Source organism: Silurus aristotelis, assembly GCF_946808225.1.
Source record: "Silurus aristotelis genome assembly, chromosome: 17".
Taxonomy (NCBI): Eukaryota; Metazoa; Chordata; class Actinopteri; order Siluriformes; family Siluridae; genus Silurus; species Silurus aristotelis.
Window position 1 is genome coordinate 13,063,869 of NC_139590.1, and position 25,620 is coordinate 13,089,488.

Here is a 25,620-nt window from a genome sequence, read left to right on the forward strand (position 1 = left end):
TAAGGAAACAGCAGTCATGTTTCCAGCAGGTTCACTGCTTCTCCTCCTCTACCAGATCCAATTTGAGCTCGGCACAATCAACAACCTTGTTCATAATACATACAGTTAAATACAGCGCACAGGCCATGTTCAGTCTCACAAAAAGTGTAAATTCAAGAGTAGGATCATGAGGTGTGATTCTGGGAAAGGAAGTTTAAGATGACTTCATCAGTTATAGTATATTTTAAGTAAACAGACTGAAACTGCAGCCCTCATTTTTGGAGATATTAATTATGGATTTTCTAAAAAACTGAGCACCTCAGTTTCCTCTAAATGACCTCACTCTCATTCATTGCCTTTTCCATGTTTCTAATTCTGAGACCAGACTGGATTTCCATAGTGTTTTAATAAACTGGATTGTTTTATTCACCTAAATACCCCTAGAAAGAGCAGAAGTCTAAGAAATAATGAGAATCGCTTTCATTTGCTTACAATTTTGAATAAGTAAGATATTTGTTAATTTTGTCAAGTTTGGTTTTTAATTGTTTTCTGGGTGTTCTGTAATTATATCATATGGACTATGACTGATTACTTTGACGGTAAAGCTACATAAGAAGCAAGCAGGCTTAAGTAGTGGCATATGCTCCAATCCTCTGGAGTACTTATTGGTTGTGAGCTTCTCTTTTCTTTTTTTAATAATGTTACATTTGCATCTCATTGAGTGGTGAAAGCACTTATGTTAGTTGTGATTAGCGGCAGGTCATTTATGCTCATATTATATTCTTTCTTGGATGTTGGATCTAACAAACTGTATTAGTCTAAACAAAAAATTTTATTTTCCGTAGTCCAAAACATTCACATTTGTCAATTGGCAGATTAACAGAAAGGGTTTGAAGTATCTATCAGTGCAACACAACACCTGTGTGTACTGGTGTATTCAATAAGGAAAGGTTCGTTAGCAAAAGAAAAAAACATAAGGATTTTTTTTTTTCATCATAAAGTGCTAATGTAAGTTCATAATGAGGTAGGTCCTTGAGGAAGACCATTTTATCATGTAAGTGCTAATACAGAGAAGTTTCTTGATGCATGTCTTCGATGTATTCCTTATGCGCTAAGTCTTGCAGCTGCATTCTGGATTAGTTGCAGGGGCCGGATGGCATGCTGGGGCAGACATGCTTGAAGTGGCAAGGAACTGAACATGGACCGGAGTGGTCTCTGTAGATAGAAATGGCCAGATTCTTAAAATGTTGTTGAAGACAAAGCAGCATGAGAATTTCAGTTTAGCAATGTGAGACAAGAAGGTCAGTTGTTTGTCCATGGTTGCCACAAGGTTGCCTGCAGTGACAGATAATGAGATCAGAGAGTTGTCCGGGGAGATTACAAGACCCTGACATGGTGTTGCATCTCCAGGGATGTAGAGAGGCTCAGTTTTGATGGGATTAGTTTTCAGCTGTTGACCTGCCATCCATGATGTGATGTCTGCCAGACATGCTGAGATTCATGAAGAAACATGAGTGTCTGTGGGAAAGAGGAGTGTCATCAGCATAGCAGTGGTATGAAAACCCATGCGAGAATATGACCTCACCAAGAGAGCAGGTATAGATGGAGAGCAGAAGTGGACCAGGTTCTGATCCCTGTAAAAAACATTGCTATGCTGCATCACAAATTTCAAGACTCGTGAGGGCAGACAACAGAATCTTCTGGTTGACTATGTCAAACACTGCAAAAAGGGCAAGGGGGATGTACACTGATCAAGTGGCATGAATCTTCTTTGTGATGGCCACAAGGGCAGCTTCTGTGAAATATGTCCAAAATCAGCATGACAAATTAAATATCATTATATTCAGAGAAGTTAATTTAACTCATGTAGATGCTGCCATATATAAATGCTTGCCTTTTGCTTTCTATAATCATCAATATTCACCCTTAGTCAGGTTTTTTTCTCACAAAGCTCCATCTTCAAATATTTGCCGCTATCACTCTCTAACCTCTTCAGTCAACTTATAATGATGCCAATTTGATGGACCATCTGCATAATATTATTCATATGAAAATTGAAGCTTAAAACTAATCCTGGGAAAACCCAGGTGAACAGATTCCTAAAAAATAATTAATGGTTTAACTGATCATTCTTGTTTTTCTGTGGCTTCGCAGATGCAAGAGAGTTTAAAATCACAACCTTGCAATCCAATTCCTTCCTGCTGTACAACCCAATTGCATACAAATTCGCCACCGAGATGACAATTGCCTTGCTGAGGAAGCTGATGGTGAAGGTGATGGAGTGGCCAAGTATGTCTCCAGACTTGAACTCTATTGAGTACCTGTGGGGCATCGTCAAGCGGAGGGTAGAAAAGTGCCATGTGTTTAACATCCAGCAGCCCTATGATGTCATTATGAAGGAGTGGAAGAGGATCCCAGCAACAACCTGAGCAACCTGTGGTGAATTCCGTGCCCAGGAGGATTAAGGCAGTGCTACATAGCAATGGTGCTCACAAAAAATATTGACACTCTCTAGTATTGTCCCTTTGGAAGATATACTGAAATGTTTCCTGAAATGTTTCCTGAAATGTAAGGGGTGTAATCACTTTTGTGAGGTACTGCATTTTATCTACCCAAAATATATTAGGAAATTGGCTTATTCACAACCAAGCTAGCTGTTTGTCCCCATTATAGCATTAGGCGCTATTATACTTATAGTTATTATTATACATTATACAGAAGGTCCCCGAGTTAAGATGGTTCGACTTACGATTTTTAGATCTTACGATGACGATAGCGATGCAACAAAATTGTACAAATATTAAAGGTTTCACACAACAGGCACAGGCAGCAGCGTACGATGTACGATGTTGGACGTGCAGCTGGGATGAGCGTATCTCATATCCCCGTGTATTTTTTTCTGTTTCAAACAGTTTCAAACAGCAATTTTTGTGATAAAAGCGGGTCTTCCAAACGCCCAAGTATGTCTCCTGCTGGTGGTGAAAAAAGAAGAGGAAAGCCACCAGGTTAGAGCAGAAAATTTAAATGATAAATCAGCATTAAGCAGGAAAGTCATTAAGCATTAAGCAGTCATTGTACCCATTTTTTGGACTTATGATGGGTTCGTCGTAACATATGCCATCGTAAGTAGAGGACTACCTGTAGTATTATAGGGCCTCATTATAGTTTAGGCCCTAAAAAATGTCACACTGAGTAAATGGCACATGATGCCTAAATTCATTTTCACACAAAGGGTTAATAACATCATGCTTCATCCTGCTTCATCGTGCTTTGTGACAATAGTTAGGGAGAAAAATAAGCCATATCTGCAATTACCACAACCACCATCATGGTAATCACAATCATCATCATCATCATCATCATCATCATCATCATCATTATTATCATAACCAATTTTTTCCTCTCCTGTGGTTTCAGGATCAGTTACCACAAATTTGTCTGGCTTTCGACAGCCTTGCTTGACTTGGGATTATAGAGATTAAATATTTATTCAATTAATTACCTTTTGGGACTTTTTAAACCAGCAATTTACTTTCTAAACCGCATATTTTCAGAGTTACATATTTATGAGACCCATATTGTAAGAAACAGGTCAGCAGAATTGGCTTAACTTGTGACTTTATCATTAGAAAACAACAACCTTTGTTAAACAGAACTGATATTAAATCCCTGTGACATTTGTGTCTTTAGTTTTTAGTTACACCTTTGCTGAGGTATAGCTCTGGAGTTTGTAGTAGCCCTACCCCTCTTAGCTGGACACATTTAAAAGCACAATTGCAAATTTGGCATTTCCTAAAATGCCCAATTCTTGTTCACGATGGCAAATTTATCTTTTTTTTTTTCAGATAGTTTAGGGCCTGTACTTCTTCTCAAACACTATTACCAACTCTTCCTTAATGCAGGCCTTTAAGAGTTAGCATTTAACTAAAAAGAAACTCTAACATCCAATAAATAAAAAATGCAACATTTCCTTCATGTTTTATAAAAGTTTTTTTTTTATTTGACATGAAGGTAATTATGTGCTCTGTATGGGACAGACATTGTGCACTTTCCCTTATTTTAGAAGTATAAAATTAAAAAAGAAATTAATAAATAAGTAGCTGAATGAACACTAATCAAAATGAAAAACATGGAATCGATTCCCTACATGATTATGCTCCATCTGTGTGTTTTGGCTCAAAATCCAACCAAGTCAGGATTGTGCAGACCACAATAAACGTGGCAAAAAACAACAACCTTTTTAATTCTGGGATATTTTAATAATGTACATGAGAGGACTTTCAGGCCATCTCGATGGAAACATCCAATGGTTCAAGCTTAAAACAACACGCCTGCAATCTGACCACACAGAAACACACATTAAACCAGCTGTCTGTTAAAGCTCATTACATATGATGGCTTACCAACCTAATTCTTGTGTTATTAGTCACTCATCTCTCACTTAGTCACTATTACTCATTTTCTGGGGCTCATGTTTTGTCTATATACTGCAGCTGGTGGAATGAATTACGTTTCTAATGAGAATTAGCGCACAAGCATGAGGGAATACCCCGGCGTCTGGGGATCAGAATAAACTTGGTGAAGGGCTTCCCTTGTGTGCATTTTCTGTGATTATCATCAAGCCTCCAAAATGAAACAAAAAGTAACTAGAAGCTTATTTCTTCAGCCAATGTTGTCATTCTACTTTCTGTAAAGGACTCCTCTCGTTATTTACTTTCATACGATGCCCTGACCTTAAACCCAACAAACACCTTTGAGATGAACGACCCAGACCTCCATGACCAACATCAAGCCCTGTTCTTTCTAATGCACTTGTAGCTGAATGAGCACAAATCCCCACAGGAATGCTTAAAAAAAATTAGGGGAAAGCAACATTTTGAGTAGAGGTTATTATGGTAGTAAAGGTGGAAATAAATCTGGAATAGGATTTTTGAAAAGCACATATAGGGTATGATGTTCAGGTGACTATTAACTTTTGGCCATACAGTTGAAAAGATTAGAAAAGATATGCAAGTTTAAATATCTTAAATTAATTACCTAACCATTAAAAATATTAATTATAAAATAATTTTAATAATTACCTCAAAAGATAAGATGAGTTTTAGCTACAGGCTTCAGTTATGAGAATTTAAACTTCGCATTAGGTGATAACTTGCAAGTTCATGCACATCTGCCTCAAACAATTCAGTTCCTGCAGGTAAATCTGCAATCACATGTGCTTACAATGTACATATTACACTGAGTCTAAAAGAGGGACATTTCTGTCAGAACACTGACCCCCTGAGGAGATGTATAACTACTATATATATATATATATATATATATATATATATATATATATATATATATATATATATATATATATATATATATATATATATATATATATATATATATAAATATAATATATATATAATATATATATAATTTATCTAATGTATACATTTACATTTATTTAATTTATACGTTGTACATAATTTTTATCATGCTGATGAATGGTTTCTTTTAAACTTTCTTGTAGAAATGTATAAAGCTGGTTGTTTTATATATATATTTTTAAAACTCCTATATTTAATTCTAAATGTGTAATGTCTTTGTACAAGCACTTGCCAGGGAAAATTCCTTACATGTGAAAACATGCATAGCTAATAAAGCTATTGCTACTGTACAGACAAGAGAAAATATTTCCTCATGATTTAATGGGGTTAAAGCATTCCAAGCTATTGGTGCTGCATAGTTTAATGGTGAAGTGTCTGATAACGTCTGTGTCCGATCCTGACTGCACAAAGGGGAATCCTATAACTATAGATCTCTCGTAGTTGAAAGTCATTCTTTGTATTGTGGGTCTATTTACAGTTAGGCTTCCTATGGCAGTGAACATTTAGAGGTCAGTGTATGAAAAGCCCCCTGAAAACTGTCATTCAGCAGATTATCAAAAGGCCTGCTGTGTCTTCAGCAACCGTATGACTATTTTACCCCCTGGTATTACACGTTTTATTATGGCCTTCTTTTCCCTGCATATGTTCTCCTGAATGAGTGACATCCTTGGACCTGGGTGGTCTATGTTAGATGTGACCCGAGCATGACCCTGACTTCGTCATACTGGGATGTCCATAATGAACTCTCTACTCCACAGGGCACACCGGGTCACTGCACAGAGCAGTCTATTTAACAGTCCTCACAGAAGGTGATATGCAAGTGGAACAGTACAGCATTAAGTGTGACAGATTCCTAGAGAATGTTTGGCATTGAGGAGTTACATATTTTGTATGCATCTTTTACCCGAGTTGTTGTTAAGGTTTTAAGTAATAGATCTATTGGACCACCCTGACTTTATGAATACTCAAGCAACGTCATGGCTATAATAAATAGAATGAATTGGACCACAGCACCACCCAGAGGCCAGAGCTGAATGTAGTTTTGACTGTCTAATCTAAAATGTGTTCTTAAAATCATTGGACTGCTTTTTTATTATCATAGAAAGTACTTTAAATTGTGTGTTTTATTAACATTTTGATCATGATATTATATGTTGGGCATTTAAAAAGACTGGAAGTTTGATTAAAGGTTTTCAAGAGGTGTCATTTTCTATCACATCAGCATATATATATATATATATATATATATATATATATATATATATATATATATATATATATATATATATATATACAAACTTTATTACATAAATCAATAATAATATTTAATAATGAACCCATCACACCACTCCATTACTGACCTAATTTTAGAGGTTTGTCTTAGTTACTAAATGTTTATTGTTTTTATTTAATTTAATGATTTGTGTAATGACAAATAACACATTGTGGAAATTGGTCTTTATATATTATTATTATTATTATTATTATTATTATTATTATTGTTGTTGTTGTTGTTGTTGTTGTTGTTGTTGTTGTGTGCATTATTCCAAGTTTGACATCTGCACAGTAAAGAGGTGCAGAAAATAAAATACAACAATAATACAATAATGATTTGTTAACCTATTTAAGCTACCCAAAATCTACATTACAATACATATAAGTCTATAAATGAACTTCTCTTTTAGGAGGACAGCTTGCATATGATTTTTTTTTACATATGCTGGAAACACAAACAAAACTGAGGGATATAGCAAAATGCCTTAAGTGACTAATAAGATACTTTTAAGTGGCTGGTTTGTGCTCAAGGCTCCATTTTGTATGACTTTATAATTCAGAATAACATATCAAATATGTTAATACTACATATTATAATATAACATCTCTAAATATCTTAGGGCAGTTTTAGCTCAAGCTAAGTGTTTTAGCAATTCAATGTACTGGTTTAATTGCTTACAGATTTGAAAGGATTGCAGGTTTTTTATTTCTATGAAAGATACATCGAGCTGAGAGTCCTTCACTTTCTCTCATTTATTAACCACTACAGGAATGTTTATTTGGAAGATGTCATTAAAGCCAGGGTTTGAAAAATAAAATAAAATTTTGTGGGGATTTAATAAAAGCTACCAGACCCAAAGGTACACTTATGAAGCTTTTCAGTAGAAATAATAATAATATTAATCATAATCGTTATCATAATCATAATCCTAATCCTAATCATAATAATAATAATAATAATAATAATAATAATAATAATAATAATAATAATAATAATAGGTATTACTTATCTCGCCTCCACCTTCATCCTTATTTTCTCCTTGAAATTATTGAATTAAAATAAAATATGAATTAATGGCAAATTTAATGTGCAAAGTGTAATGTTTTTATATTGCCGCTAGAGGGAACTTTACTCCTAAATATGATGCTGAATGCGAGCGTTGTTTTTTTTTGTTTGTTGGTTTTGTTTTGTTTTTTTTAGTTTCTCTGTATAGCATACAATTAGTCACTAATTACCATATAAAACTGCATAAAACCAATATTGCAACATATAAACTAAACTTTAAGGAACTAAAATGGTTTTAATTCAATTTAATTCCCTTGAATGAAACAAATGCTCTCCTGAAACACTGTGCCACCATTTACTTGTTTTCTTTTAAAGCAGTGAAGTGTTTGGTGGGGAAAAAAAAGCCATAAACTGGGAAATTCACTTATGTAGTATTTTTGTACACAAAGGTAAAAATCATGATAATGATTATTTTTTTTTTTTTTTTTTTTTTTTTTATTAAATATTTGAAGCTATTGGCACTAAACAGAACACTGTTACTTCTTCTTTATGTAAAAATCTGTCCACAAGTTTACTCACATTGCTTAACTATTTTAAGAAATCAAGGGGAACGTTATAGTATCCTGTACAATGTTTGCGTGTGTGTGTGTGTGTGTGTGTGTGTGTGTGTGTGTGTGTGTGTGTGTGTAGGTTTTGCTCAATTTTTGGCCAATAATATGTCGGTAAGATCAATTAATTAAGACTTGTGTTAAGCTCTAAAGAATTTTTAAGCAATCATTTTAAAATGGTTATATTTTAATTTGAATCCATTTAATAAGCCAGATCTATTCAGACAATCAGGGAATAATCTTTTTCCCCCCAAAAAAGTAATAGAGTAGCTGCTATTTTAGGACTGTGTAAAATATTTTGTGAATATGCAGTATGTGACATGTTAGAGAGTATGTGTTAGAGAAAGCATTACACAGGTATGCATTGAAATTCTAGTCTATGGTAATTTCTCATGCTGTAATTTCCTAAAAAAATACTCTAGACCTCTATGTGTTGCTCTAAAATGCTGCTTTGATAGCAGGCTGTCTGGCTGCTCAGTCTCAGCTGCAGTTCTGGGTGCAGACGTCACTGTGGTGCCAAACACTGCAGCAGGGTTGCTATTTTTGTTTCCGTTGCTCACAGGTGTTCTGAAATGCCTGCGTCTTAGTTAGAGCAGATTCAAATTAATAGTAAATCGACTTCATTTCATAAGGTTCAACCCACATGGATTAGCAGTTTGGGCTTTAGATCATCCCGGGTCACATGAATTACCAGTATTTTATACGAATAATTTTTTGAAGCTTGAAAGGTTTATGGTGTAGAACTTTGGCAGTATATAAATATTTTGTCTGCATGCCACGCTGTGTATTTTCGTAAGGGGATTTGCATACGTTTATGGGTTTTTATATTATTTTATGAACACATTACTTATTGTAAAGACCAAAAAAAACATGAAAATATTAAGTGCTGGTCCTTGTGATGGATCTGAAGGCTCCACAATTCCTTCAACTGCTCATCATTTCTGCTCTCCAGCACCACACTCTTCTTTTCGTTCACTGTAGCAATGCGGGGAAATAAAAAAAAATAATTACCTGTGGTTAAAATTAGCATGAGGTGTTTCAGGTTGTAAATCTAACCTCATACTTTTTACCACCAGGCAAAAGCTAAGAGTCAAGAGCTGCCAAATGCGGCGACAATAATGGCTCTTTTGTGCACACATTTTTCAAGCGTTCTGTGCCACCTGGGATGATAGACATTATCCTCTCTCAATTTTGCATAGAGAGGGCTAATTAGCAGAAGCACAAAGGCTGAGACAGTTTTACTGTTGAGGAACACACCGGCTTATTAAATCAGAATCAGCTTTAAGATTTCTTTGACAAATAATGAGCAAAAATGTGCTGACTTTATAGTACAGTCGCTGCAAGTTGCTGAGTGGTTTATAGTTACAAACTGACGATGCTGAGTATAAAAAACATGACATTTTAACAAAGTTTCTTAATGCAAAGGAAAGGATTTGTTTAATCGTATTCAAACAAACGGCATCCTATGAGATGGCTCGATTAATCTTTTTTCTGGCTTGATCATCTCTTCAGACTAAACCCAGATAGTGACAGAGATGAAGATAGCTACTTAGATACTATGAGTAGTCTTAGCTTGAGAAAAAAGTTGAGTAACCAGTGAAGTTAAGGACCGAAGATGATTACACTTGCTGTGGAGATACGGAGCTAAACCGAATGCAGTGTGATGTGAAGGTTGGGGCACATAATTCATGCGTAATGCTAATATGGATTTAGAGAAAATTTCTGTGTTATTAAAGTAGTGTCCTTTCTTCGGGTATTCATATCAGTAAAGTAATGGTATTTTCAGAAATCACCCATTGTGCATGTGTTTCCTAAAGCGTCCATTAAGTCAGAGGTTCTTGGTCATGTGATACATTCAAAAGTAGTTATTGTACTTTAGTGCTTACATGATAAACAAATTCTGTACACATAACAATAAAATACACTATTTAAAAAAAAAAAACAAATGGATTGAGCCCTTTTGTTTCTCCTGTATAGGGAAACAAACAAATAAAGACAGGGTGCAAGATTGAACCCTAATAAGATTGTAAGCATGTACAATATAAATGCAGTTATACAGTATTGCACCTACACAAGACAGCATGATGATGAAGTTACGCATAACATGGTACCTTTTTTTTTTTTTTTTTTTTTTTTTACAAAGATTAGCAAACCTTTCAAATATATTACATAGAAGTACAAGAGTGTTGACAATTTTCACTTGGATCAGTTTGCTTGGATAAGTAATGAAGCACAAGCACGGATATCCGAAAAAGAATGCAAGATTGAAAATAAGGTGTGAGGTATACAGGTTCAATTTCATTTCCTCTTGTAATTGTGTGTTACATGAAAGGGAGATGAAACGAGAGAAGTAAGGGTATGGAAGGAAAATATGTTTTTTTTTTTTTTTTTTACTCTGACCAACAATAAGGGCTTGTGGCAAAATTAAACAGTAGATGCCACTTTAACCTGCACAGTCCATAATTATCCACACTATCTCAGTAAGTAGGTACTGAACCATATATTTTACTGGGATTTCTGATGGTACACTCAGTGGTACACCTTATTAAAACTTCATTTGTATATTTCACCTAAGGTGCATGTAGTAGTATGAAAAGTATAGTCGATTGTTTTGCTGCACAACTGATCACTTTAACACTGGACTGGTTTTCTCTCAGTCAGCATCATGAGGTAGTCACCTGGAATGGTTTTCTGGAGTTCCCAGAGGTGATGAGTGCTTGGTGGCTGCTTTTCCTGCACTCTTCTTTCCAACTCATTCCAAACCATCTCAGATGGATTTAGATTGGGTGATTGTGAAGACCTGGTCACCTGATGCAGCACTCCATCACTTTCCTTCTTGAACAAATAACTTTTACATAACCTAGAGGTGTGTTTGGGACCATTGTCCTATTGGAAAACAAATGATGGTCCCACTAAGTGAAAAACAGATGGGATGGCATGTCTTTGGGAAATTCTGTGTAGCCATGCTGGTAAGTGTTCCCTCAATTTTCACTACATCACCAAAAGTATCACCTCATTGGACCAACATCTGTTTTTCAATGATCTGATGTCCATTTCTTGTGTTTCTTGATCCATTCAAGCCCCTTCTGCTTGCTGTTCTTCTAAAGTACTGGTTAATTCTCTGCAATTCAACCATGAAGTCCTGACTCTGTCTCCTCTGAACACTGGATGTTGAAATATGTCTGCCACTTGAACAGCGAGAAGCATTTATGTAAATCTGTGGTTTCTGAATCTGGTAATAGTAATAAATTTATCCAGTGCAGCAGAGGTAGCGCTTGGTCTTCCTTTCCTGGGATATTTCTCAGGAAATCCTGTTTCATAAGATAAGATAAGATAAGATAAGATAAGATAAGATAAGATAAGATAAGATAAGATAAGATAAGATGAGATATTCTACATGAAAGTATGAAACTATTATACATGATATAGTCAACTGATATTGCCCATGATAACGTAAAGATATTGCACTTAAAATTGTTAAATAATTGTATTATATTGCACATGATATTGCCGAACAAAAACACTCACCACAGCATTTGATGGTTTTGGAGACTTCACTTGGGGATACATTTAAAATGTATGAGATTTTTTCTTAGTGACTGACCTTTTCTTAAAATAATGATGGACCCACACACTCTTTTCACTGTGCAAGACAACTGATGGTCAAGAAAGGTCACAAATGAAGACTTGACAAGGCACATCTGTGAGCTGAAAAAGTTTTTACCTCGTGAATCTGACAAGAGAAAGCCTTGAGTTTAAAAGTGTTTTGTTTACTACATAATTCTGTACGTTCTTTCATAGTTTGATGTCTTCAATGTTTATGTACGATGAAGGAGCACTGAAGGAGAAGGTGTGTCCAAACTTTGTTTTCAAACTCTGATTGGTCCTATATATATTTTTTTTTTCAGAATATATATATATATATATATATATATATATATATATATATATATATATATATATATATTTATATATAATTAAAGGCACTTCCTTAATCTCCCAATAAAAGATACACACATATTGCAAAGGCATGTACCACCACAGAGAGCAGGAAAGGTTGCATGTTATTCTTTTTTATTTTTTGAGAAATTATGCTGTCACGTGGGACAACCCTGAACTGTCCATGTTTTTAATAGCATGCAATTTTGATACTATGTGGTCTTTCCAGTTCTACATCGTCCCGCACCATTGAGTAGTTTGCACTTTTGAACAAATGGTAAGACGATCTCGAGAGCGGGAGGAGCGCTCAAGCTCCAGTTCACCAATGAGGCGCGCGCGTCGCAAACTACCCGCCACTTTGAGCGCGCTCGAGCGGAATCACGGCACCGACCGCGCGCTAAGCGAGAGAGAGAGCGAGCGTGTGTGCGCGCGCGCGCTAGTGTGTGTACAAACATGCGCTCCTTTCGACCGTGCTCCCCGGAGTGAGCCGAGTGGCGCGTGCAAGGAACGCGACGGAGACAAATCGAGACAAATGCGCGTCTCGTCTCGTTCGCTTGTAGCCTGATTGTCCTCCTCCTCATCTTCCTCCTGACGGCGTCTCGAGAGAAACAACACCAGCCATGGAAAAGCGCGAGCAGCAAGTAAAGAAGGGGACATCGCGGAAATTCAAGGCCACCAAACACAAGGAAAAAAAGCGAGCCGTCGGAAAACCGTTTCGCAAGAAGTCGTTTAAATCAGTCGGGACTTTCGTGGCGAGGATTTTTAAAAGTTTAGGCGCCTGGACTCACGGCAGACACGCCGCCGAGCCGCTGGACGCTGAGGACGATGACGGTGGATTCCGGGTCACCGCGCCGTGCACCACTTCGGCCAGTGTGAGGAAAGAGGAGGAGCGGGAGCGCTCGGGGAGAACTTCCACTCTCCAGACGCGCAGTTCACTCAGAGAGCGGCTTTCGTTGTCTTACGGCGAAAAGACTCCCGGCGTCCTGGGGCTGAAGAACCACGGGAACACCTGCTTCATGAACGCCGTGGTGCAATGCCTGAGCAACACCGACCTGCTCGCTGAGTATCTCGGCTTGGCGCAGTATAAGATGGACATTGGTGAGAACATGATGAATCACGCGAAGAAAGTGAGGAGTGAAGACGCGCAGCTCGCTCCGGGGGAGGTGACAGAGCAGCTGGCGGCGCTCGTGAGGGCGCTCTGGACGCTGGAGTACACTCCACAACTCTCAGTGGAGTTTAAGGTCACACAACACCTCATCCATTCATTCTCACCACACATACACACACACACACAAGTTTGTGGACACCCGAGCGTTTCACATTGAGTCTCAGTTTGCTCTTATAATTCCTTCCACTGTTGGTCCACTAGATTTTGGATTGTGCTTGTGGACATTTGTGTTCATCAGCCTCGAGGCTCTTAGTAAAGTCAGGTACTGATGTATGGTGAGGAGGCATGGGCTTCAGTCAGTGCTCCAAATTTATCCCAAAGGTCTTCAGTACGGCTGAGATCAGAGCTTTGTAGCAGCCCACTCAAGATCTTCTGCTCCAAACCAAATCTTCATGGAACTTTTGCGTTTCTAAAGTCGAGTTAACGCAACATTTTATTATGCTGCATCTAAAGACATCCTATATAATTGTGTGCCTCCAGCTTTGTGGTAACAGTTTGAAGATGGACCACATATGACAGGACAGGTCAGGTGTCCCAATACTTTTGTTTATATAGTGTGTCTATATCGTATATATATATATATATATATATATATATATATATATATATATATATATATATATATATATATATATATATATATATATATTTGTCACTGGTAGAGGCCACATGCTATAGTAACTGTTGAAACTAAGCAAACGGGAATTTGTTTGTATTAAAAAAATAAAAAATGTAATTATTGTCTGTACTGGAAATAGCATTCTGAATAACTGGTCTGCTGCATACTGCTGAAGAACCTAGTGAAGAACATACTGCTATACACTGGTTATTACATGCATACTACCCCATTTTGCAGTCCACAGTATGCCTCTCTTTTCACGTCATCACCAACTCCTCTTACGTGTTCTGTTACTTCAGAATTGCGTTATACGGCGCATTTTATGTGAGGGATATTCTGAGTAAGTGTGACCAGGAAATTTGACCACTTTTTGATGTTTAACACCGTAAAAAAAGAAAAGAAAAAAAGATGATGCAATGGAGTGACAGAGAAAGTCAGTTTCGAGCCAGTCAAGAAATGCTTCAGCTTTGATGTTGTAACAGGACAGTAATTGGGCAATTAGCATAAATTAGCCATTTTCTCCTTTTTTTTTTTTTTAAATAGTGCGTTCGGCTGTACAAGTCATTTCGAGCCAAAGAACCTGGAGTGAGCCATTAATGGTGAAAACATCCCTCCAATAAATAAATGAATTGAATTATACAGTCAGTTATTGATTCATACAGAAAAGTGTACAAATTGCAGGGCAGCACTGAGCAAAAAAGAAAAATGTCCATGCATCATCGCTGGTTCAATCTGCATGTCTGTGTGGGTTTCCTCTGTGTGTTTTATTTCCTCTCAGCTCCCAAAAGCAGGAATGTGTTGGCGGATTGATTCTACTAAATTGCCCCCGGTGTCAACGTGTGTGTCAACTTGTACACATAGTGTTCCGCTATAGGCTGGTGTCCCATTCTTTTTATCACCAACATTGTCTTCCTATTTTCTTGATAGTACACCACTGTATTGTGTGACCTACACTATATATTTTCTGGGTATGTTTTGCATCCTGGAAATATCTATGCTGTTCACAGTGCCAGAAAGATCGAGGTAGTGCTTTGCAAATTGTGTTAAGGCAGGCATTTAGATGCCATGTCCTGCCTCTTATAGTAAACAGTAAGAGTAAACTAAAAGTGTCAGGGATGTAGGACCTCACAAAGTTCAAATGGGACTAGGGCTTTATAGGTCACAAGCCAGAGTTTGATTGGGCTGAAACTGGTAGCCAGTGTAGCTTATGAGGAAGAGAAGTAATGTAGAAGTAATGTTGTTGTGTGGTTTTACCTGGTGAAGTAATGAACAGCAGTAAACAAGCATTGACCAAACTTTCAGGCTTTATCAATCTTAATGCCATGGTCTTGACATCTAGTGATTAAGAGATTAGGGCCAGTAATTTTACTCAGACTGTACTGTGATACGATGCTTAGTGAGTACTGTACTCCGATTTTTCTTCCATCTACCAAACATAAGCTGGTTTCTATGCCACTTGGCAAAAATGCCTCACCACTGAGAGATACCTGCCACACCTTTTGAATATTTAGTGTAGTGTTAAATAAGCATTTTGTCGAATAAGGAAAAGGTGCGCGTCAGAACAGGGATGAGCTTTAAATCATTTCGCAAATCGCAGACAACGCATTCGAGAAATCCTTTCCGATTATGAACTTTTTCTACTTTATGTTTATTGCCTCAAAAATAACATCCACACATTGCCTACTGCTTTTTAAGAACAAAAAAAACCACCCAAAACACTGCAGGGCTGAAGTAATCGAATTGCCTGTCTGCTAAAATGGGAAAAAGCATGTAGAATGGGGATTAGACACCATATCAGAGTACCAGGTTATATTTCACAACACACACCACCTTTGTAAGCATCTTTTATAGACGTATTATTGTGACCTGCCCAGAAAACATTTTCATTTATATTAAGACCATGCTGCTTTGCCATCAAGGTCATCAAGGGTGTCTACATGCACTGAGCTGGCATTACTCATACCTGTGTAGCGTCTCACCACAAACTCTGAACAAATTCCTGTGTATTTTCTTTTGTTGTTGTTGTCGTTGTTGACAAAAAAATAGGTCGTATTTAATAGTGACCGACCAGCAGAGTTTGTTGCTGATGTGATTAATATGCGCATAGAGACTGTCATAAGACAGGAAATTGGTAATGCAGCTTTCTTTAAACAATCAAACCTGTTCAACTTCGATTAAACACACCTGTACAGCGTCTGGGTTGCAGTCGGTGGTCCAGCTCAGCACACACATGTTCAGGGATCTATGAAGGCCACATGAGTTTTTCCGCTCCAGCTTTGCCGAACCGTGGCTTCCTGGAGTGCACAGGAGTATTGTCAATGTAGAACAGGTTTGGGTCTGTCAGTTCCAGTGAAGAGAAATCGTAATGCTGAACAATACAAATACAAAAACAAAGATTGAACAATTGTATGCAACTTTGTAGTTACAGTCTGGGTGTGACGGTCAGGTCCACATAGCGTACATCAATTTCTTTGGGGTTATACGAAGTCGGGTTACGTGAGATATCTGACATTAAATCCGAACACTAATATAACATATTATAGCTGTTAGTAATGTTCATTTGACAAGCAATTAACTTTCATTTATTCATTTCTAGCTTCAATGTGACTGTTCTGTCCTCTGCATGTTGCCTTCAAATTTGGGAGAGTGAAGTGGATGGGAAGAGAGCCATCCTTCTGCCTTTTGAATAGGACAGATTTTATTTTGGGAGCACGCAAATGCTGCCTTTTTTGGAGAACGTGTCCTAAATTTATGAAGTCAAGTTTCCATGATAACGAAATGTTTCTTTTACATAGTAAATCATTAATAGGAAACTGTTGATATGTTTGTAGGAAGTAAATCTTGTTCAAATAAAATGATCATCTGTTAGCTTAGTTCAGGTCTTGTTTCCTTCTCAGACTGTCTGAAGTTGTATTTTTCAAATGTAAATTTAATATCAAGTTGTCTTTACTGAGTTTAAGGTTTTTTGTTTGTCTGTTTCTTTTTACACTTCATGCTGTGTATTACCGGTCAGAGCCACGAATCTGCTGTGGTACATCGTCACATGGAGAGCATTGTGTTAAATGTACTGGCCTGCTGGGCTGCAGTTAATGCACATCATTCAAATAGAGGGAGAATAATTATAAGGTATAAAGGGCTTGGTGTTATTTCTTTTAAATAATGTACACAGCAGGTTATTGTACATCTTTTATTCATCTGATATTACTGCCACATAGTCTCACACACAGGGTGAAATTCATCCTGTGGGAAAAACAACTAGGGTCACTGTGGTATGTATGTAGAAAGAACTTTGGTGTGTGTGTATGTGTGTGTTTGTGTGTGTGTGTGTGTGTGTGTGTGTGTGTGTGTGTGTGTGTGTGTGTGTGTGTGTGTGTGTGTTTGTAGTCTCGATCCAAGTAATGTTGGCTTTACACTAATTATGGGATGACGACTCACAGTGAACTCTGAATCACAAATTATCTGTTCCTTGTGACTCAAACACAACAGCAAGATACTTTACTTCTACAAAACACTATTTATATACTCTAAAAACCATCACTAATATTATTATTGGTGACGAGATCATTGTAGAAAACACGTGTCATGGTGCAGAACTAAAATCAGGTTTGATTTCCTTCCTCCTGTCCACCAGGGGCAGTGAAAATTTATACACTTGCATGCCCTGTTCTGAGCATGATCACAGTTTTAAACAAAGTCTCATTGTGATACATGATGCATAGTAGTTGCAATAAATACTGTTGTCATAGTGCCATCTATCCCTTTCTCTTTCTCGCCTTGTACACAAATCTCTACACCATATGGAGTTTTCCTCTCAACAGCTTGCGACTACATTCGGAGCTACAGGTTTCCTGTGCTACAAAGCTTTGCAGTAGCATGTGGCTCCGTGTTGCTAGCCTGGTTAAGTGATTTTTTTTTTTTTCCTTCACTAAACCATGTGTTGTTCCTGCTCTTGTGTGGTAAATGAACTGGATTTCTGCTAATACACAGCTACGAGGCTGGAGTCTGTTTCCACTCCAAACAACAGACCCCTCATTCTTTTCACTTTGGGTCAGATTTCCCCCATTTTGTGGTTTCTCTTTATACTCAGACATCAGCATTGTGCTCACTTCCTTGGCATTGACCATCTGAAGGATGCGGAGTCAGAACCCCAAACCGACACTGCATAGCAGGTTTAGATCCTTATTCACATTCAAATCACATCCACTGTCTTTTGACAATTGTACAAAAATCAGTCAAGAAATCAGTTTTTCAATTCAGCACAAGCGTGGGTAGCTGAAGTCATAGATTCAGAGAGCGCGATCGCTTTAATTTTAGGCTCACATCCTTCAACAGGGAGTTCCTTATAGCCCAATGACTAATCATCCTCCTCTCTCCTCCTCAATTCTGTCTATAGCTGCATAGTGGAGATGCGCTCAGCAACATCTGAAATGGGACTAGGTCAGAGCTTGATCATATGCAGGTGTATCCGCCTTTTCAAATGTCAGAAGCCCAAGTAGGATTGGATGGTGGACGACAATAGCGCCAAACTCACCAAATTGAATGCTGCAGTGTAAGCAGTTGGGCAGACGGTTCATGCATTACAGCTGATTTGATAAATCATACAGAGGTCAGGCAGAGTTACATTTCTGCCATCGACTGCTCTTTTGCATAACTGTTAATCTGAGAAAGACATGACTTTTGTCTGGTCTGGTTTATGAAGTAACACCTACTTGTGTAGGTCTGCTGAGCTTAATAAATGCCTTAGACAAGAACCAGAAGTGAGCTGTCTTTATTGCCCTGTAATTTAAACCACCCACTGTATAATAGACTACCAGCATACTGTAACTATCATTCATTCAACACATGCCATTATAACAGAGGAGAAGAGGCAGCAGTGGCTGAACAGAAGAAAGTGTGAAGTTAATCCGGTTGTGTGCTTTAGTTGATATCCGTTTCTCCAAAGCACAGTTTCTATTTAATCGTTCCCATTATGCAATATGTGACATAACGAGAGCATTGTAAACTAGGCCTGGGGATAGGGGTGTGTGGGTGGTGGGGGATTTAAGTTGGGGGTTGAAGAGTGTAAACTGCTGATTCAAAAGATTACTGAAATGCTGTGTAAGCAACTAAATAATAACATTATATTGTGTTGTTTTTTTTTTTTTTTTTAGAACTCTACTTGACTTATTTGTTTTTTATTCCTTTAGGGGACAGGCAGCTTGTCTACGTTGTGTTCTTTCTTGCTGTGATGTTATCTTAAGTTATAAAATGAACTGTATTTATCAAAGCTGTGGTTTGGGATGTAGCACAGTGGATGCTTGTCTGTTATTATAATCTAATACTGCATTCACTGCTTCTTAAGCTGCCGTTCGAATTGCATTTTAGGATTTTGTTGTAGCACTCTTGAACAGCACGAGTGGCTTGACACTAATAGATGACTAGTTGCTCTCTGTGTTTCGAATTTAACCAATGAGTAACAATTTAATGGCATATATTTGATACTCTTCTTGACAATTATGGTCTCTTTTGTGTATTTTTATTATTATCGGTGTACGCGAAAATGAATGACGAAAGCTCGACTCGATCCTTGAATGGACCGGCCTAATGCTTTCGTTTCAAGACTCCCGCAGGCAGTTTTTCGGTTTTGAATCTTCGAAATGCACCAAATATTTTAGTCATGCTGACACGGTGAAAACAAACTCGTTTACCTGCGGTGTCAAAATGACAAATAGCCCGTTCACTTTGCAGGATAATCCACAAATTGTTCGCGCTTACAATGACAAAGTTGACAGGGCGATCCTGGCATCTTTGATAGAGATGAGAAAATCCGAATAACTGGCAGTACAAACACCTCCATCAGCTGCAAAATATATTTGCTCGGTGGAAGAAAACACCATTTACAGAGATAAAAGATGGAGGACGTCTTGTGAAAGAGGTGCGAAAAAAACCAGCAAAAATAAGAGAAGCAAATTTATACATCTATGAGCATGCCACAAATCAGGCACATCTGGTATGATTATTAAAAACAGCTTTTTAGATTTTTCTATGGAAAATTGGAAACCCTTTCATTTGAAGAGCACTTCTGATGTGGCAGACAATCTACAGGGCTTTACAGGAGGACGGCCTGTTCATCGTCTTATTAGATATAAGATTAACCAGAAATTTCATTTCATTTAGAAAACGCCAGTGGTGATTCACAGCGCAAAAAATCGCTTCTCATTATATTCTGTGGGGGTGTGGGGTCAATGAGGTCACATGGTGTGTAGTATATGTAGCTTTCATGGGTTTGTTTATTGCCTTAGATTCTGCGTCAAATGAAAAAAGTCGAACCAAAATATAACTGTAAAGAAGGGATATCAGGTGTACACTGGCCCTAGTACTGATATTTAGTATAAATATTAGAGCAGAATGAAGAATGAATGGGAATGAAGTGAAGACAGAGGCCTGGGGTTGACTGTCGAAAGTGATTTTAAATGTGAAAATATAGTTCACATCACTTCCTTACTCTATATAGTAGTGTCTCTGTTTCAACTCTGTGGGACTGGAATTGTTACGGCTAAATTCCTAGCATACTTGTAGACAGATAAGAGCGTTCGGTGGTTACTCGTGAGCAGAAACTCAAACAAAGTCGTCGTTTGATGGACAGGTGACCTGTGAAAACCTGAGGGCGAGGCTGCCCATTTCCTAGGGCTTACATCTAGTTTGTGTGATTTCCTGTTTGTCTGAATCGTTCTACCTCCACTTTGATCACCTTTTGTCTTTTGTTTGCGGTTAAAAAAATATATTTACACTGTATGGACAAAAGGTTTGTGGACACCTGACAATAAGATTTTTACTGAACATCCCCATTTGCTGTTATAATAACCTCCACTCTTCTGGGAAGATGTTCTACTGGATTTTGGAATGTGCTTGTGTAGATTTGTGCTCATTCAGCCTTAAGACCATTACGTCATGTGCTGTTGTAGGATGAGAATGCCTTTGGGGAAGTCAGTGTTACAATTCTTCCTAAAGGTGTTCAGTAGAGTTAGGCGGATAATTGAGCACAAATCTCTGCAACCACACTCCAAAATCTAGTGGATCATTGTGGAGGAGTGGAGATTGTTATATAGTGGAGTTAATATAGTATAGTATAGTGTTATATAGTATAGTGAATAGCGGAGATTGTTATAACAGCAAAAAATGTGGGGACTAAATGTGAAATTGAGGAGGAAGGGGGGGGGGGTGAATAGGTTTAGAAACTTTAGGTCATGAAATTGTAATTCTGTTTATAAGTTTCTGTTCTTACAACCTCATTTTAGATGAAAGCGTGCTGCCCTGCTCATGCCCTTTGAAGCCCATAAGAGCAATGTTTATACTTCAGTCAGGTCTGATGTGATACAGCTCACTTAAAATCCATGGAATAATGGGTCAAGTGGATCATGTGCAAAAAAAGGAAAATTGCAAGGTTATCAGTTTAATCCGGTGTAGCTTTTGGACAGCATGACTTTTTCCCCGAAAAAAATCTAAACACATGGTTATTATAATAATACAGAACAATGCCGAATTACTGCTCGATTGGATTAACACATTAAATCACCCTTCGTGAAAACCTCCCATCGACGTATGCAAGAAAGATTTCTAAAAATTTAACTACTTAATGCTGCCATTTATCAGATTAAGTCTATTAGATGAAGCACTGGCTGACTCACTTCACCCTTGGGAGAGTACAATTTCATCCTGTCAGCTGTGTAATATGATCCCCTCGAGAGCAAGGAGCAGCTTTTATGATAATAGCCCCTTCATAAGTTAGACTTGTCGCATTCCCAGTCCCAGTCCCATTGTTCTCTTTCTTAACAAGACTATTTTAAGCAGTGACCTATGGGGGATTTATTAAAACATTCATAAAATAATCTCTTTCACCCTCTCGACTTCCAGGTAAAGAGATCTTATTTTAGCCCGGCGAAGTATTTCATTAGGAGCCTGGTTTTCCGTTCGGCGCTGCGATTTATTTTCGCCGCTCGTGTGAACACGGTGTTTTTGGGATTCGGCTTGCGTGAAAATCCTGAAGAACAAATCTCAAAGGTGTTAAATTGTCTTTGCCGTGGCATTTGCGAGGCTGCTGATTTACCCTGTGCTCGGAGTCAGCTCAGCAGGCTGTGCGAACGCTTCTGTGAGAAACAGAGCAGCGTGAGGGGGAGGAGAACGTTTACCGGACTTCAGATGAAGAAAGAGTTCTTCCCCGACAGAGCTGCAAATGTCAGACCTTCAGCATGTAGCCCACTCCCAGAATGTTTGAGGCAATATTTCAAGCAGCAACACTATGAAAATAGACATAATCCTCTTTTTTTTTTTTACTTGACACATGCTAAACTATTTAAACATCCTTTATTGTTGTTTAGTTTTTTCCCTTTTTAATAAACTTTTTTATTGCTCTTGAAAATCTGGCCCATATCTTTTGCAAGTTCTACTCAGAAATCTTGACTACACATGAGTCATCACAACAAATTGTTTATCTGCTTTCCCAGCTCTCAGCCTGTTTCCCTATTCGATATTAATAATCACGTTTTTAAGTGTCCATTCGCTTTCATTAGGTTGTTCGACAAAGCGAAATGTCTTCTTTTTAATTACACTTTTGTAATGTTGTGCAACCTGAGAATAAATGTAAACATGTTGATTAATGAGGAACCTCAAGCTCTATCAGCTGCTCATGTGTGTGTGCTCTCGGTGCTCTCCTGAAAGAAATGAGCTGTACAGACTAGTGAGGTCATTAGGAATATACCTTCTTCATAGTTTATCATCATTGACAGTTGAGGGAAAGAGGTATTAATGGAATCAGTTAGCTGATACATGTGTTTAGTCTTTTTAAATATTATTACCAGTTTATTAATATATGAATTAACTGTTAGCAACGACAGGAATTATTGCAAACACAAGTTGGGATTGCAAAAACACGACTATTGTGTTAGTAGTTATAGCTAGGCTCAGAATAAAACCAAGTCAAAATATTTATCTACTATATTATCTTTTACAGTATTCAGATTTAGTTTATAATATTATATACAGAGGTTCCCCAGTTTACAATGGATCAACTTACGCTTTTCCAATCTTAAGATGATGATAGTGATATGGCAAAATTCCAAAATTATTTTTATTTTTACGCGGCAGGCAAATGTAGCAGTGTATATGCTCCACCCCCCACACGTGACCTGCCGCTCGACCACATGCCCGCTGGCACATAAATATATGTGCCTTATATACAGTACAGTACTGTAAATGTATATAGTATAATACTGTAAATTGCTCTGTTTCGCTAAATTAAGTATTGGAATTTGTGAAATGATTAACAATTTACTGTATACTACCCCATACTTATCACCATTTTTTAACTCCTGGGCAAGCTAGGTCATGTCTCGACTATTTTTCAAGTTACGATGGACTCATCAAAACGCATCTCATCGTAACTCAGGGACTGTAACTTATTTGTGCATGTGCTGCGTGTTGAACAGCAGCAGAGATGCTTACTGAATTCATGTATAGTGATGGAACCCTGACAAGATTTCGCTTATTAATTTAAGCCCCAATTCATGTTTGCGAGTTAAGACATTCATGGCTTTATCTGCTTGACAGGCGTTGACAATGGAAGCTGAAACGAGGCAAAGAAAGACGTTTTCGCTTCTTCGCTCCAAAGTCACACAGCGGGCTCAATGTTTCCTGACAGATATTTTTACATCGCCGAAATTGATCAACAATTTAGTTGAACATATCAGCAATAGTTGTATCGCCAATACTATCGCCATTCGTCTCAAACCTAATGTTGAGCAGAGCACTGAAAATTTTATTTTTAGTTTTCAAATTGTATACTAGCATACTAGTATACTTGTGTTTTAATCAGTGAAATTGTACATAGTGTGCACGCTGTAGTGTGCCGTACATGAATTATTTCAGGAAACCCACACATTATTATGATATAGTACATGGTTTATACATGGTACATCTATTCACTGGAATAACTCTGGTCATCAGTACATTATAAATCATATGAATCAATTTGTAGAGACACCATAAAACGTATTACACGATGTGCGATTTTACTTGTACGAAGTATGCAAATCTCTAAAGATCCTGTTAGCAGGTACAGTTTGCTGTACATTACCAACATATAGTGTTGAATTCGAAAAGATGCTGATATGAGGATTTCAGCTTTTATTTTTAACTTGAACATAAAAAAAAACATTGGACCTTTTGTAGCAGACTCTTTTCATTTTTAGTTAAGCAAATGTATTTGTAAGAACAAATAAGTCTTGAGGTAAATAAAAGTAAAGTAGAATTTACATTTCTGAAGAAAATGTAAGTGGTGTATGCCCATGCAAAATTCCCCACAGCTCTTTGTTGTCAGTTCGAAGTGCACATGTGACGTCATATTGTCCAGCAATCAACTCTCCCCACTGTGTTGAGCGTCTTGGTTTTAGCTGGTTTCTCCCTTCAGTCTCGTGTTCAGCAGGTTGAAATTCCCCCTTAACTGGGTTACGGTTTGGTGATTGACTTGGCCAGTCTACAAACTTTTTTTCCCTGATGAAATCCTTTGTTGAGTTGGCAGGGTCCATTTGGATGCATTTCTCTGTACATAGGCAGAATATTTCTGTACTTCTGAATTTATTCTGCTGCTACTATTAACCAGTTACATCAATAAAGGTTGGTGATGATGTTCCAGAAAAAGCCATAGAAGTCATGACACTAGCCCTACAATGTTTCACAGATGAGCTTGTATGTTTTCGATCATGACCTTCGACCTTTCCTTCACTTTGGTAGAGGTTAGTCTTGGTTCCACCACTTTTGTGGCTTATTTCTGTCCTTTTTTGTAAATCCCAGTCTGGCTTCTGACTCTTACCGCTGATGAAAGCTTTGAATGTTGGAGTATGGCCTTTATATATCTGCTCTCGACATTTCTGCGCTCCGTGATGTCACTGACTGTTGTTTTTGGGTTTTTCTCTACAGCTCATCAGCTGTTTTTGTTTTCCTTGGCCGACCTGTTCTTGTCTTGCTTCTCAGTGCGCCTGTGGTTTCTTTCTTTATTAGGACATCCCAAATTGTCTTTTTTGGCTGTTCCTCATTGGTGTTTGTAAAATGCGTCTGATTGAGTTTCCCTCTTTTCTCAGCTTGAAAATGGCTTCCTTTTCTCCTATAGACAGCTGTCTAATCTTCATGCTGGATATTCCGTTTTAACAACAAACGCAATGTTCACAGGTGAAACTGACGGCTCAAACAACGGCGCTATTTACTGTTTAAACAATCCTTCTAACAGGGCACACCTGGCGAACAAGAAACACCTGTCAGTCACCCGCTGAGTGGTCTGATAGAAAATGTGCCATGTTTAATGTATAATGTATCTGCATATACATACCAGGAAACAAAAGCTGGAATGATAAACTCTCTTTTCATATCCTATCAGTTTATTCTTCATACATCTCAAACCGAAATGATAAAACAAACATACAAATGAATAGACTTTGTTGTTTCAATAGTTTTGCAAGAGACTGTAAGTAAACTTTAGAGAGTCTGGGCTCAAATGGCCAAGATATTTAGATACATTTACTATCAAGAACCAACCAAGATAGTTGTTCTTTGTACTGGAAAGTCAGGCATCAACATAGCAGAGGATTTCACTTACTAGGCCCCAGTTTTGCATTAGA

At 37.7% G+C, this 25,620-nt stretch overlaps 1 protein-coding gene across 1 annotated transcript in view; it reads left to right on the forward strand.

The window, feature by feature from the left end:
- The first annotated feature begins 12,296 nt into the window (after positions 1 to 12,296).
- Positions 12,297 to 25,620, forward strand: part of usp43b (ubiquitin specific peptidase 43b) — a 95,920-nt gene continuing 82,596 nt past the window's right edge. Inside the window, exon 1 of the mRNA XM_083565780.1 lies at positions 12,297 to 13,426. Coding sequence (XP_083421906.1) covers positions 12,806 to 13,426 — 621 coding nt within the window. The 5' untranslated portion in view covers positions 12,297 to 12,805. The remainder of the gene's footprint in view (positions 13,427 to 25,620) is intronic.